The sequence below is a fragment of the Zophobas morio genome, unplaced genomic scaffold (genome assembly GCF_036711695.1).
Source record: "Zophobas morio isolate AGI-343-1 ecotype UQ-CSIRO unplaced genomic scaffold, CSIRO_AGI_Zmor_V1 ptg000021l, whole genome shotgun sequence".
Taxonomy (NCBI): domain Eukaryota; kingdom Metazoa; phylum Arthropoda; class Insecta; order Coleoptera; family Tenebrionidae; genus Zophobas; species Zophobas morio.
This window is the reverse complement of record NW_026972126.1, coordinates 4,811,116-4,827,253: the sequence shown is the minus strand read 5'-3', so window position 1 is coordinate 4,827,253 and position 16,138 is coordinate 4,811,116. Positions and strand designations below refer to the sequence as shown.

Genomic DNA, 16,138 nt, shown 5'->3' with positions numbered 1-16,138 from the left:
ACGGACGAATCAAAAAACTAAATTGGATGGACTCATGTATTCAATAGATCTATTGACATTAGTGCCGTTTCCTGTTTATGTCATTACCGGCCAGACCAAACGTTCTTGAACGCAGATTTTGCGTTTGACCTCGGATCGTCTTAGAATTTAATTGGTGTTGAAGCATTCGGATGACTCTGTCTATTTTTGGGAAGGAATGTATCCGATTCAGTTCTTGGAATTTGAACAAAGAGAAGAGAATGATGTGGATTATTGAAGTGATGTGATTGGCATCGGTAAGGAATGTGATTTTGACTGAATTCTTCTAAGTCCATATATACACGGTGATTCACTATTAATAATGAGCCTGAAACATTGTTCACAGTTTACTTCGCTACACTTCTTTAAAAAGTCATAGTGTGAATCCACGATGCCCATGAATCATCATTGTCATTTTTTGACAAACTCTACAAATTCATTACAATTAGTGCAAAATGTACCCATTTAAATGATGACAAGACAGATATGATTTTAGTGTATGGAGAATATCTGAAGAATGCATCCCCTTCTGACACGATTATTAAAAAGATTGAAGAATCATTTGAGAGCTAACTGGCCCCCGTTAAGTTATCAATGCAAAGGGTAGCTACCGGTGAGGAACATTACTAGAAATCATTCAAATTCTTGAGGAGGAATCTTATGTGGGACAACGCGAATTGGCAAGAAGGGTAGGCATTAGCCAGTTTTCTGTTTGCATAATTGCCAAGGAAAATAAGTTTCATCTTTACTTTATCATATCACCTTGACAAACTGCCTTAAAGACTTAATTTTTGTCGATTTGTTTGGGAACAAACCATTTTAGATCAAAACTTTTTGGAAAATGTGCTTTTCAGTGATGAGGCATTTTTTAGCAACAATGGGGGTGTATATAAACACAATTGTCACTACTATGCTCAGAATAGTCCTCGATAGATTCGCAAAGGACATTTTCAAAGAGTTTATTCTACAAATGCTTGATGTGGAATAATGTGGAAAAAAATTATAATAGGACCATACTTTTTTTGTGAAAGACTAAACGGTCAATAAGTGTATTTAAATTTTCTGAGAAACATTCTGCTAATATCGTTAGCCGAGGTAAATATACAATGAATACAAAACATGTGATTTCAACAGGATGGCGTACACCAAGCATTTCCACAGAGACGTGATACACAATTTAGACGCAGTGTATGCGAATAAGTGGATAGATAGGAGTTCAATTAATCCTTGCTCCCCTAGAAGTCCTGATACAACTCCACTAGATCACTTTTTATAAGGAATGGTCAAAATCGTGTCTACTAAACATCCTGTCAACAATATAGAAGATCTGAAACACCGAATAACTGTCGCTTGTATATATTATAACGCCGGCGATGCTTATGAGAGTTAGAAGATCTTTCAGGAACCGTATTCAGGCATGTGAAAGAAGTGGTGGACAGCATTTTGAACATCTTCTGAACTGATTTGCTTCGTTTTTATCTTCTGTTCGTTATTAAAACATCTTCTGCGTTGGTATTTCACTTATTTAAGTCTTTTATGACTTTAATGTCAAAACTGACAAACTTGAGAGATAAACTGCTAGGCTGTCTGTGCTCTTCTGATGAGAGCGCTCTGCATAGATTCTGTCATCTCTTCAATCAAAATAAAAACTTCTTCCTGAGAAACACTCAGTAGCGGCTCGTGGTCTTTTCGTTAGGTGAGGCAACACTTTCGTTTCAAAAGCGGCAGGTATTAATTAACATGTTCGCAATTACTTTTGTTAAAAGACAGATTGTTTATTCGTTTTTATGAAAACAATACAAATAACTCTAAGTCAGGAACATCTCTATATGGGTACACTTCTCGAATAAAAAACATTTACCTAATTGCTTCACACAAACCAACGAGAAGGTGTAAAGACTACAGATTTTGCTTTATTAGGATTAAAATAAAATTCATATGATCTAGGGCTGATTTAAATATATTAATCAATTAATTAATAAAGTTCTGCTCAAATGTGGATGAGAGGTTCTAAATCTTTGACCTATAATTGTTCGTGGTAAGAAAACCGTGCTTAAATATTTAAACATTATAAGAAATTCTGGAGGTTAGGGATTCTTATGTTCCTATCAGCATTCCAAAACTGAGATTTTCATTGTCCTACTGTTTTCAAGTTAACTTAAAAGTTTTAATACATAACCTCGGTGAACACCTTTCCTTGCATCTAATTAATGCACAACTAAATGCATTCAACATCCCTGTTCAGCATTGTGCCGTTTCACCGGGAGATTAAAAAATTCGATCTGATTGGCTTAAGGACGGTAGGCGTTGGTGCCTCCGCTGGCGCTTTGATAAAGCACTGATGACTATTGTCTTTCTCAAAAACATATTAGCACCACTGACTAATCATACTGAAGATATCCGTCTAGCTGAGGCATGCCTCCGTCTGAAGCTGGCCTACACAGTGATGATCAGCGCTTATTCCTGTCGAAAGCGCGTACTTCAAATATGTGACCAAGATGCGTATTAATAAATCACAGGGTTCTATAAAAGTTATTTGCTATATCTTTAAAATATATTGAAGTTAACAGATATTAAAACAAAAACTAATAGTCAATTTTTCCAGGGGAGGCACTGCCTCCCCTGCCTCCCCTGACGAGCCGCCACTGGAAACACTGGCATTATTTGTCCAGTGATTTCGAGATTTTGAAATTTGCCTCGCTTGAGTAAATACATACAGGTGTTTGCGAAATGCACCGACAAAAAAAAAACTGAAAATTGGTCTGATGAGTAGATATCATTAAGAAAGAAATGTTCTAATAAAAGTGTTTTGAGACGTCGTAATCAATTTTTTGGGGTTGAAATATTTATGCAGTGATAAATCACAATTATAGACTCATCATACTTTGCACAATGCACATTGAAGATAGCATTTTTTCGGAAAAAATTTGGAGTGGTGAGCAATTTTTTAGGAGGGAATGAGCAAATATATTTTGATCAAAAATTTACCATGCCTATGATAACTTTAAAACATCTCCAAGATTTCAAAGCATTTGGTTTTGTAGTTCCTGATTAAATATATAAAATATATTCAAACATTCATTAATTTTTTGAGTCACCCTGTATATGCAAATCCAAAAAATATGAATGGAATGATAAATTACAAGTACAGATTCATCATATTTTCTATATTTTAGATAGGATTTATTCGGCAAACTTTTGAGGTGACGTCATCAATTTTTTGGAGGGGACAAGTAAATATATTTTGAATAAAAACTTATCATGCTTATCATAACTGTAAACCATCTGCAGATTTCAAAGCATTCGGTTTTGCAGATTCCAAATTAAATGTCAAAATGTTGTTTCCTAATTTTGATTTTTTTTTCCAAAAATTTGAACATTTCGGGTAAAATCTCAATTCGGAGTCATAAACTACATGTATAAGACTATGTTATTTGATACAATTTAAAACCCATTTACTATGTACAATTTTGAAGTGGCGTCATCACATTAGTGGTGGGGATGATTAGACAAATTTTGGTTAGCGTTTTACCATCTACATGGTATGTTTAATATAAATACAAAATTTGACAACAATCGGCCCAGTACTTTCGGAGATTATCTATCTAATAAAAATCCGGGACGACTTTTTACTTGAGATTTTTCAAACTTCACCTTTCGTTGTCAGTTTTTGGTTGCTATGTTTTTACAAAACGTGAATTAATTGAATCTGCATCTCTTACAGTGGCGCGAATAAAGCTTGGATAAAGGGTAAATTTACTTTGCAACTTTTGATAATACAACAGGAGTTTTTTTCATTCCTTATGCTCTCGGGAACCCCTCCAATTTTGTTGTCGGTGCATTTCGCAAACACTTTGTATATGGCGACGAAGTGTGGTCTTGGAGACCAAATTATCGCAGGTGATCCAGCCGCCCTGGGTTATTATGTGTTCCCTGCACTCTTTTATTATCATTTTTCCATATTGAACACAGAGTTGGTCTCCATCAGCTTTTTGGTTCTCGCTGTCGTGTTATTCCGCTGACGAAATCAGCGCATTGTGACGAATCTTCGTCTAGCTGTCTGCATCACAGATAGGTGAAGAGGTGATGGTTCGACCCGCAGTTTAATATGTTGTACTTAAGCTTGTGAATACTGTTTAATCCCACCGTAATTTATAATTATTGTGGTATTTTTTCTTCTCCAAGAATTTTCAACTGATCTTTTCAAGTTACTTAGTATCGCCAATCTCATTCACCAGTAAAATTGCAGCTGATCTTCTTGGACAATGGCTCGTCTACTCCTTGATATTTAATAGGAGTAATTGCTTTGAAGTAAACTTAAATATTACATGCACCTGTTGATTCCATCTGTTGGAGACATAAGTATATATTTTCCATTTTTGTAAGAAACAAAAAAAAATCAACCAGGCCTCAAGTTTACCAAGTTTATAGTCGTAGACGTAATCACTATTTTAATGACAGAATTCTTGTCTTTAATATTGGTGACGACAGACACCAAAAATGCGAACAGTCAAAACTGCTGCCATTTTATCAATCACGTGTAGGTAGTTATTTGCAGGAACTAAAAATTTTGTATTTCTTTTTTAAAAGAGATTTTTGACGTTGAATTTTTGTTGCCGGAAGTGGTTATTCACCACAATAAGTAGCGTGGATAACATTTTTTTTTTAATTTCAGGTCATATCTTGTGGAATTTATAGGAATTAATATCTACAAGCAGGCGCTCTTTAGAATTTCCAGTATAGTTGGAAATATTTCTTTCTAACAGTCACTACAGTCAGACTGTAACACACACAAAATAAATAAATAGTAAAATCTAGACAAATCAGATTTTCGTCAAAATTAATAAAACTTCTCATTTTTGTTATTCCATAAATTGTAAAACTAATTAAAATGTAGTGCTAAGTGTACCTATTTTTTCTATGATTATCCTTACGTGTACCATATGATTAAAAATTCTCCAGTAGACAATGAAATTAAGGTTAATATGATGATGTTGGCAACGCCAACGCGTACCTTGTTCGGTTTATTAAAAAAAAGCATCGCCTTCTAGATGACTTTTTTTATTTTATGGTAATCTACAAAATTTATATTTAGGGTGGGCTCTGTGATCAGCGCACGTCGGGCATAATCGCATAATAGGTACTAGGTACCTAGGTGGCTTACGTTTATTGAAAAGAAATGGGATCAGCATGCATGTATTAATCACAGCCTATCCTAAAAAAAGGACGGTCAAACCACAATTACTCTTGCATTTGCATATTTATCATTAAATACAAGTTAAAAAAATCAATATATAATTATTTATTTGTTTGTATCTTTAACATTAATAACCCGTCATGCTAAATACATTTTGAAATGGGTCTGAACTAAATTAACTATGTCGAAATAAAAAAAAATATTTGGAATATAGCACACATAATTTTTCAACAAGCGGAATTAATTGTAAATAATTAAAGCGATATTTTGTGCTCATTTTGTTATCTTTAATCTTGCAGCTAATGAATTAAAAAATATTTATAATTAGTTTTAAGCCAACAAATGTGCATTATCAGTTTATGTTAGCAAAGTTATCGTACCAAACATCAATAGACCCATTTAACTTTTGTCGCCTGAAGTGTTTCTGATAGTGGGTTAACTTTCAAACTCATGAAATAATGAGCTGATGAGTTATAAATACATTTATACAAGGGTAACTTTCCCGCGGAAATTCGAATCGCAACCCTTACTCCCCAACCCTTCAATGCCGATCAGAATGGCGAACATCAGAGATTTTGTAAATGTTTGATCGCGTGAGTAATATCACCCAATTACTTTCAATTTCTGACTGGAATTATGGTAAGTAAGTCGATGACAAACGTGATTTTTGGTATAATCAGTACAGTGTTAGTGTAAATAGTGCGACATTTTTCTTGTAGTAAACATTAGTGGTATGGCGGGTAACGATTATTCTTTACATCTATTTAAAGATTAACATAACATTAGCATAGAAGTGTGTAATTTTAACGTGTAATTGAAGTCTAGCTTATTGATTTTCCAGACAATATAAAAACAAGATTCATGATGAACTTCACACCGTTTGGAGGTCATTTCCCTACAGCTATCCCCACAATACATCAATTCGCAGCAAAGTTTTCTCAGGAAAACACTTCCAGTACCCTATGCCCAACTCAGGAGAACAATAGCAATAGATATACTGCAAATGGAGTACCTTCTTTTACCCAGCACCATCCTCCTACTCAACAACAAATGATCAACACCAGTAAATATCAAACGAATTATATGAACCAGTCAATATATGGCCACCAAAGCAGCGTTCGACAAGAAAAACGACAGGGTTATGAGCACCAAGAGCTGGCTCAGGAATTATGTGCCGCTATGCTACAACAAAACCAAAACCAGCAACAGGAAAAACAAAACAATGACAAAGTGAGTGAGTTTTTATTTGTGTAGAAAACGATCAGAAGGGGGCGCTTGCAAAGTAAAATTCAACAGGACCTTTTTTTAACGAAATGTACAAGTAGCACATTAATTACAGTAATATTTTGATAAGGAACTATAATAACAGTATATACAAACCACCCAATGAAAGACGTTAGAGGCTTCATTATCCATTATTTTAAAATGCCTGTTTCATTTCTAAGACATCCGCATGGTCATTTATACTTTTCTTGATGGAACTTTTTGTTTTTACATAATTTTTGGTTTATTTGTCAAAATGATTCTTTACTTACCAGTTCTTTTTAGTATAGATATGTATAAAATTTGTTACAGTAATAAATGTCAATAGGTGACTGGAATTACGAAGTTGAAGAATATTTATAATTTTCAGATATTTTTTACTGTGACTAACTCACTAAACAACACCACTAAAGTGTTGTAATCTAAAAAAGTTGGGCGAAAGAAAAAGAAATTACAAAAATAACGTACATTGAGGGTAGAGTAGAATGTTATACTTGTGAAATTTTATTATATTTCTTTTAGTTTTTTTATTGTTTAGTGCTGTTTCTTTTTAAAAGAGACTTTGCCGTTGAATGTATAAACATGTTAATTGTAAACAAAAAATGTTCACTTGAAATTCATAGTTTCAGGGGTAACGACTATTGAAGTTTGATGAATCGCTTTCCAGTACTGAAATTTGGAGAGAAGGTGAATTATGTAAAATAAGGCAGTAATATTACATTCAAAAAATAAGAATAATGATTTATGTTTTTTTCTATTACCACACAGTGTCGTTTTTGAACAAAAAAATCACATTTATTTGTAAGTGAAATATATTTCTTGAAAAATCTGTACATAAAAAGCAGTTAAAAGTATTTTCGATAACACTGTGAATAAAATAACATAGTTCAACCTTAATGTATATTTTTTTTTAATACATACAGTTAATTGTTTTTTATATTTTTGTGGCACTGTTTTGTGTCTACTAGTTTTTCTTGATTATGTGTAAATACTTCAAGTCTAGGTATTTTGTAAAGTAAAAGTTTTTTATCTTTTTGTGAATATTGAGTGTGTATTTCTTCCCTCAGTCGTAGAGTCTATTCAAAATTTCTTTTGCAGAATAAGACAGAATCTCAAGAAAATGATAGACGCAATCAACAGAACCAACAACAGCATCAACAGGTTCAAAATCAGCAGCAGAACCACACGGCAACCTCGATGCCTTCCACTTGGCAGTCCTTAGCAACTCCTGGGTCAACAGTCGCTGATTATTTGTCCCACCTGCCAGCATCCACCTTACCTTTGAGTTTACATCATTTCCTCAAATACTCGGCTGAGACGATAAAAAAAGAAAGTGCCCAACAGCTGAGTCAAAACAATGAACCCAATTTGAACCTACTCCACAACAATCCGTTGAACGTGAACGGTCTGAGTACGAATTTAAACACGAATATAACAACAAACTCCAATACGTTGGGAACGAGTTCCATCAATAATTTATCATCAATCAACACTGCCCAAGTCCAGTCGAGTCCACCCAAGAAAAAGAAGAAGAAAAAACCCGAAAAGGAGAAGAAACCTAGACCTAAGCCTGGCGAAATTCGTTTAACGACAGCATTGGACGGCTCTACGTTGTACTGTTGTCCCGAATGCCACATGGCTTATCCCGAAAAAGAGCTTCTTGAGCAACACTTAGTTGGTCACACTTTAGAGCGCAGATTTGTCTGTGATATTTGTGGCGCAGGATTAAAACGGAAAGACCACTTGACGAGACACAAGCAGTCGCATAATCCTGAAAGACCTTACGTATGTACGGTGTGTCTCAAGGCCTTTAAGCGCAAAGAACAGTTGACTTTGCATTTTGTTATACATTCGGGAGAAAAAAGGCATATTTGTACCGAGTGCGGGAAAGGGTTTTATCGAAAGGATCATTTGAGGAAACACACCAGGTCACATATTGCTCGGAGAGTAAAGGCTGAACTCTCTCAACAAGGAAATACTCAAGCTCTCCAATTACAAGTTTCGGCACCTACGCCGTCTAGTAATACAGTCAGTCAAGGTATACTATCGTAATTATCTCGAACGTTTTTTCTTTTTTAATGCGAAGTTTAGGATATCTGATGGTTTTGATTGTTTTATTGGCTGTGAAATTAACAATAAAATAACGTTTGAGGTTTAGTCTCTACTGGAAAATTGTTTGGTCGAATCCAAATTTGTTGCTGCCGTTGGGCATCCTAAACTTTAATGTATACAGAGTCTTTTTTTATTCCTAGTCATTCCAAGGGTATCAGTTTTCGTCAAGACACTACCTCACTGTATTTTTAATTGTGATAAAAATTTTAACTCTGTATATACAAAAAGATTATTTTATGGTACAAAATTTGCTTTAAAGGAATAGTACAAAAATAGTTGTTATTTGTTGTTTATTTTCTGTTTATTTTTGTATTTATTATTGTTCAGCGTTTATTTATGCAGCAAAGTTTATATTATGGTGACTGTAACTTTCGAAATTAGGGTATTAAATTTTGCTGCAATTTATTTTTTCTACTTTGTATATTATAGACTTGTTTAAAACTTTAGATTTAGACGAAAACGAGTATTATTTGCCAATATAATGATAAGCAATTGAAAGTCTGCCATTTGTAAATTTTAGATTTTCAGGAGATGAGGCTTTCCAAATTTGCACTATTTTAGGCGTAGAATTTATTGTGATTTGCGAACATATTGATATTATGTTTATTAAATTTATATATTTGGGTACTATTAAGTAAGGAACGAGTATAACAAAAATATTTTGTAAGGCAGAAAATTTATGAAGAGTGTTTATATAACGATAAGCATGTATGTATATCGAGAAATATTTGTATGGATTTAATATCTATTTTTAAAAAGATAGTTTTAACAACATTCCAGAATCTGAAAGTTTGTTTTAAACAACTAAGTGTGCTTTCAAAAAGCAATAAACACAGCGGTAATTTCAGTATTCTAATATAAATGTTCAACCCATAAAAGATTGGCTCACCAAGCAAAAATTAAATTTTTGATTAAGGTTTCAGCATAACTAACATGACTAATCCGTATTTTATGTATCCATAGACTAGAACTGTACTACAGAAATTTTGCTTTTTTTTCGGAAAACAAGTTCTGTTGTAACGTTAACTAACAACTTATTTCCGAAAGGAATATTTTAGTATACAACACAACAATAAAAAATAGTACAAACATGTATGCCATATAATCTTAAGCTAAGTCAAAGTACATGTCTATACCAAGTGAAAATAATTTTATCATTAGTAATTAGTTACAGAAAGAATTTACACTTTACATTATAACTCACTGGACAATCTCATTTTATTCATTTGGAAGTTTACATCAGTAAATGGTTCAGTTAAAAGTGTAAATACTTTTTTGTACTGCTTGTAGCCCAGAGCTTCCCATGTATTTGCTTTATTATGTATGAAGAATAAAACTTAAAACCCATTTTACTTGAACTTTTTTAAATTTCCCTTTAATTTTCAATTAGAGTGAAAATACCTTGACAAAAACACACCAATCAAACGTCGCAGAAGACGTAAAAGCGTCTAGACTTGCGAATTTATGAGGCGAAAAAAACAGTGATTTTTTTCGTAAATGGACTGTAATAATTATGCCCTTAAAGAAGCATACTAACTGCGTAAAATATAATTAAACGAACATGTTTTTAGAATGCCTCAGTGGATAAGTATAGCCTAAGTAACATCTTGTGATGTTTCAAGATGCCCCTCCCATACTATTTGCACTCTACTTATGATATTACTTATATGTACTTTTTACAAAGAATGCAGTTCACATACGGATTCTCTAGGATTCAATTATTTCTTCATACACAGGAATTAAAGAAAATGCTTTGTAGATTATCTAACGAGTTGCATAATCACTGGTGGGTAAGTGTAATCGCGTCAAAGTTGTACATATAAACCATTTTAGTTGAATAATGATTTTTATTAGTTAAGTACACATCAAAACTAACTATTCAGTAAAATTATAAATCATCAGCACAGTTGCATACTAAAAGTTAATACAAATAAAATTTATTAAACACATTTTCAAAAGTATCTTTAATTCTTTTAAGTTGGCAAATCTCTGTAAAGTTGGCGCTCTGACGTTCTGTGTTCTGTCATTTCTGTGATTAAAATTTAACAACTAGGCGGGTTTTTGCCAGTTTTTGCATCAACCGTTAAAATTGCAAGAAGAGGCAACAAGCTAATAAAAGTGTAACGACTGATAGTTGTTAAGTTTTTGTTTTTGGTGAACGTGTTGTTAAACAAATTGTATAGAAGGTAAGACGAGTAGCTGAGATCGTGTGTGGAATGAAAGTTAGGTTATGGTAACATTGAAAATATTTATTTTGCAAAATATATACAACGAGGCTTTAATGATACAAAAGCGAGCAAAGGCAAGCAACTCCAACAGTAAAAAATATACGTTTTAAATTTTAAATATATGCAGGCATTCTTGAAGGCAGGTATTGCGCGATTTGGTTAGGTCAACCTAACCTCAATTTGTTACTTTATTGCTCCCGTTTTGTATGCCAAAAGTGTATAAAATTTGTTAGAATTAGTTAAAATTGATAATGAAAAATATCAACAACAATTGCAATAAGTAGCTTGCTAACAATTATTTTCAGGGATTTTTGATTGATGTTTATTCGATAAGAAGCAGGTCCATCGATGGCCAGTTTTTTTATATTAGATTGCTTGGACGGCTTCTTAGCTTTGCGTCATTTTACGTCTATAATTCTGAATGCAGAAATCAGCAATGTATATGGACATTCATTACAAAACCACATTTGTTGATTATACTTTTAATGCAAGCATTTTTGCGATGGAGACGGTTTTTTGAATTTTTAAGTATAGACAGTGAGAATGTTGTCGTGTTTCTCATTTCCGTACTTTTGTACACATTTATCAAAGATTATTGTAATCAGTAGTTATTTTCTAAGTTAATGTAAATTAATGAAGTATAAAATTTGAGTCGATGAAGTGACAGTATAAAATGACCCCATTAAAGCTACTGATTATAATTAACCGTTATTGCTCAGTTAATCATGCTGGATATGGGGTTAAACCTCATTATTTTCGATAATAAAATCCACAAAACGGATGTCATTACGCATAACATGACACCTCCCCATCCCAGATCTAACGACCATGAGGTCGTAAAAATGCGGGCAGGAAGCAGTTCAGTCACCCCTCTTCCACCCATTGGGCTGACCACCCCATCTGCGGTTCCATCAGAATCCATACCACCAGGTTTACTGTGTAACCTCTTGAAGTGTATTATTGTTAACGTGAAAAGTGCAAATGATCCAGCCAATAAATACATGACTCCTGTGACTAAGACTGCGCTGATTTGGTGCTGGAATACGCCGAAAGCGCCGACAAGGGCTGCACTTCCTAAAACTATTAGGCAGACTAGGGCGCAGGATATTGATAAGTTTTGCATTCCTGTAATAAATCAGTCACTCGGTATTGTGAATGTTTAATAAGTAATGGTCTTACTGTGTTGCCAATCTCCTCGAGGTTCGTACCCTTTGACTCCGTCGATGCCCCCTGAAAGATAGTTGACGCAGGGCTGGACTGCTGGAAATCCTACTCGACCCAGTAATGTTATTTCTTCCTCTGAAATAAACAGTATTTTTCAACTAGATTGCTATTAAAATTTAAATGATAAAAGAGTGAACCGAAGTCATTCAACGTGAAGTTGATAAATTTGTTGCAACTGTGTAAATTAAATTGAGTGAAATATTAGAGTAACTGATAAAATTTTGAGCACTATTTTTGGGTATCACGGGTATGAAATTCATTTACGCCTAAATAAATTTTTGCCAATTCTCGAAATATTCAGCGGTTTGATTTAAGTCCAAATATTTGTATTAAAAAAAATTCGAAGAATTAGATGGCTTCATCTTTTATCTCAAATGAAATTAAAAAGCGTTTTTCTATAATAGTTTGGTGTAAATTTTAATTATGATGATGTATTAGTTTTACTTTGAAAAAAATGGCATCATTAGGTAGTTTCATTTCTAATAACAGTAACAATAATTTAACGTTCTGCGACCTTTAATGCCGATTTGACTGTAGCTCGTTTTTTTGAGGAAACTTTTTCTGTCGTATTTTGATACATACATCATAATAATATCCCTTTGAAATCTAGAGAGAGCTATCTACTCAAAGGACTCAGTCGGATGGCTCTTTGATGATGGTGGTTTATGTAAAGCAAATTTTGAATTGAATTAGATTGAATATTGGACATTTCATTTTTCACATTCAAACCATCGTTTTTAATATTTTCGTAAAATATACAAAAGAAGCCCCTCTTCTTTATTTGTTAGTTGCTGAAGGAGAAATTTGTACTTTTTACATCCCGAGCGTAAGCTACATAACTAAATATTGTAATAGAATTCATCTGGTAAATGGTACTTTCATGTTTTCTTGAAGTTTCATGACCTGTGGAGTATGAAAAAATAGGTCTCGCGTTTTCGTCTGTTTGTCGTTTGTAAATTTTTATTAAACAGATAATATCCAAAACTGTCACCGTAGTGATTGTTGTCAAATTGTGTTTTTATGTTATCATAAGTGGTAAAACACTAACCGAAAGTTATCTAATCTTTATACGTCAACTCAACATGTTGCGCAGTAAAAAATATCTGAATCTTATAAAATAATGTACTCCTGTACTTGTGGTTCATTAATTCACCTTGATAGTTTTTATTGTTATTATAATTTTTATAATAAATTCAACTAGCGTCTCTCGTGGAGTAGGTATTCGCGAACCAAACAAATGAAAGTTCTGGGTTCGAATTCGGTACCCGGACATGTTCAATTTTTTTTGTTTTGTTTTTTATTCATCAAATCAAAAACTGTTCATCCAATTGTCTCGAAAGTGTATACCGTGATGTCGAGTCCGTCTATATTTAATAATAATCAAATAATAATTGTCATAATAACAGCAATTTACGCAAAATAATATTCGGATCGTCTTGCTCTATTGTAGTCTAATTAATTAATTAATTAGTCCTCTCCTTTGTTTTGAAGAGACAAAATCCAGTTTCATTTTTTTTTTTAACACAAATGCTGTCGCTGATGCTTGTTATTTGCACGTGCTAATATGTAGCTGAGTTCTTTCGAAGTAGAAACAAAAGTAGAAGTTAAGCAAGTACTGATCATACATTTTTTGCCATTGGTTATTTACTTTAAGTATATTTCATATTCTTCGCACTTCTGCTGATCTGGCCTCCTTGGAATTCGCCTTTGTGGTTTTTCCTGTAGAGGTTATCACACAACAAAAATCGCAAAATAAAATTTTATAATTTTTCAAAAAAGCAGGATTTGTTGCACTGTACTTCAGGAGCGAGGGAAATGTTGTCAAAATAATCTTCGACTAATTTTTTTTCATATTAAAAATATCTCGTTCTTTCTTTAATTACAAAATGGTATATTTAAAAATCGTAAAATCCCCATCGGTTTGTAACATGCGCAGCATATTCTTAAAATTAGGTAGTTCAAAGAATAATGCAGCACCGTGAAAGTCATCTCTATAAAGATTTTCATACTCTAGAATGTGAAAAAGCAGGTCTCTCGTTTCCCCTACTATAAATCATTGTATGTATTTAATTAGACGTAACGGACTGATTCTTGTGAAGTTTTATATGGATGTTAGAAATATCGTGCAGACAATAAAACGCTAACCAAAATTTGTGTAATCATCTCCACCAACATTTTGATGACGTCATCTCAAAATTTTGTATAGTAAATGCTACTTAAATTTTATAAAAGAACATACTCCTGTACTTGTGGTTTATGAATCCATCTGTATTTTGTTTGTTCTAAGAGTAAAGCCGTTCTTTAGATACATAATACGAAGCAATGTGAAATGGGATTTTTTTATTGATTAAATGATTTTTCCAAAAATTAGAAAGTAGTTATTATTGGTTCCGGCTGTCTAATTAAAAATCTGCTCAAGAATGTAATATCGCCAGTTTTTGTTTTTTTTCGTATGTCGTTTCTTAAATAAATTTTGAAAGCTGTCATCCACCTGTCACATCGAATAATTTTTAAACTGAGTTTGATATCGGGATGACAATTGTCTACGACATATAAGTCATGTTGTTGCTAAAATGTTGATGAGGTAATCACAAATTTTTGTTATGGAAAAACTCATTTGAAATGTATGCGTAGAATGCTTCTCTCCCTGTACCATAACAGACCACACGTATCTTTATTTTAACTAATAGGGGTTATAATAAAAAAATAAAATTTTTAAAATTATAATTAAAAATTCATCTTTACCCAATTGAACAATTATGTGTTTATAATTGGTTATTTTTTGTGTCATGTACCAATTTGGTAAAGGTATATTTCATGAGTCTAGTCTTACAGTATAGATTATAGCTAGGCCCACGTTCTCTTTTTATAGCACATTTTTTACGATACACCGGATTAATCCGATGAAGTGAGAACAGTTCTCCAGAAACAAACTCTAACGTTGATTAAAAGGAAGGAAGTTAGCAAAAAGAAATGTTGTGTAATTTAGTTGGGGGAATTTTGGGGGAGATTTGCTCGACCTCATTTTTCATTTGGTCGTAAGGAGGTATATTTGCATCTTTCCAAGTATGAAGAAAAATCGCTGGTAATATTAGGTGCTCAATTTTTAAGCAGAGATGTCGTGTAGCAATTTTTATTGTCTGTCAAGATTTCTTTGCATAACTTATAACAATATGTATATATAAAAAGACGACTTAGTCTAAAAATATTTAATGGCGTCATTTTTTGTTGCAGAAACGAGACAAGAAACAGAGAAAAATTATGGAACTTAATTTTAAGAATTTTATTTTTTTATCATAACCTCAATCAGTTAAAATAAAGATACGTGTGGTCTGTCATACTACAGGTAGAGAAGCATTCTATGCATACGTTTCAAGCGACTTTTTCCATAACAAAAATTAACTAAGAAACTATTGGACCATTTGCCATACAACAACAGTAAATCTTATGTAAAATATATGAAATAATATGGATCAATATGTGTTTTATTAACCATCCCATATTTATTATTTTAATATATTTGTTGATGCAAAAACCAAATTTGCAGAATCAAATTTTATCATTTATTTAAGTACACTGGACTTTTTTGACTCTGCGTTAGACTAATTTTTTGACGTGTTTATCGATATGTCTCTAATGGTCAGAAACCAAAAAATTGGCGGCCGAGGCCGGCAAAAACCTAGAGATTTTTTTATAATTATCGATATCGGTTGGCATTATCACTTGTAGTTCTGTCACTGCCAAGTGGTTTATATCTTTTTTCCAAGTTTTCAGCCAGAACACCCAATTTAAGGTAACTGTTAATATACGTACATCACAGGAATAAATAAATTAAATAATATGTGTAATCTAAAAAAAAAAACTGTAAAGGTGAGAAAAAAAGTTCAGCACCAAGGCGGAATTCGAACTCGCGGTTCTCGGTTGTCTGATTATCTGGGTTTGATTATATTCTTTCATTTTCATGATCACAAATAGCGAAGATTTGTAAAAGCACGACTTTGCGCGAGTGGTGTAAAGATTTTTTGTGCCGATTTTTATATGGAAATTGTTATTGAATTATATTGTTAAAAAAAATTAGGAAATCTAAAATGACGCA

At 32.9% G+C, this 16,138-nt stretch overlaps 3 protein-coding genes across 4 annotated transcripts in view; 2 read left to right on the top strand and 1 right to left on the bottom strand.

Moving 5' to 3' along the window:
- The first annotated feature begins 5,760 nt into the window (after nt 1–5,760).
- On the top strand, nt 5,761–9,931 carry LOC135132297 (zinc finger protein 184-like). 2 transcript variants are annotated; one of them, XM_064060342.1, is made up of 3 exons: nt 5,761–5,854; nt 6,057–6,445; nt 7,577–9,931. In XM_064060342.1, the coding sequence occupies exons 1-3, from the start codon at nt 5,797–5,799 to the stop codon at nt 8,528–8,530; spliced, it is 1,401 nt and encodes a 466-aa protein (XP_063916412.1). In that variant the 5' UTR covers nt 5,761–5,796; the 3' UTR covers nt 8,531–9,931. The 2 variants fall into 2 exon arrangements, with proteins under 2 accessions (XP_063916412.1, XP_063916413.1); XM_064060343.1 differs by lacking the exon at nt 5,761–5,854 and adding an exon at nt 5,908–5,946.
- Nucleotides 9,932–10,612: 681 nt separating this feature from the next.
- The window catches only part of LOC135132140 (protein HGV2), a 39,371-nt gene continuing 33,845 nt past the window's right edge, over nt 10,613–16,138 (top strand). The window contains exon 1 of the mRNA XM_064060109.1: nt 10,613–10,776. The gene's annotated coding sequence lies outside the window, so the exon portion shown is untranslated. The remainder of the gene's footprint in view (nt 10,777–16,138) is intronic.
- Nucleotides 10,770–16,138, bottom strand: part of LOC135132141 (uncharacterized) — a 31,974-nt gene continuing 26,605 nt past the window's right edge. Inside the window, exons 4-5 of the mRNA XM_064060111.1 lie at nt 11,998–12,117; nt 10,770–11,943 (exon numbers count right to left, since the gene is read on the bottom strand). Of these exons, the coding sequence (XP_063916181.1) occupies nt 11,534–11,943; nt 11,998–12,117 (530 nt within the window). The 3' untranslated portion in view covers nt 10,770–11,533. The remainder of the gene's footprint in view (nt 11,944–11,997; nt 12,118–16,138) is intronic.

Coding starts and splice junctions, on each gene's coding strand:
- LOC135132297 (XM_064060342.1), top strand. CDS start 5,797: ATGTTTGATCGCGTGAGTAATATCACCCAATTACTTTCAATTTCTGAC. Junction 5,855..6,056: donor AATTTCTGACTGGAATTATG/GTAAGTAAGTCG, acceptor TTGATTTTCCAG/ACAATATAAAAACAAGATTC. Junction 6,446..7,576: donor AAAAACAAAACAATGACAAA/GTGAGTGAGTTT, acceptor TTTCTTTTGCAG/AATAAGACAGAATCTCAAGA.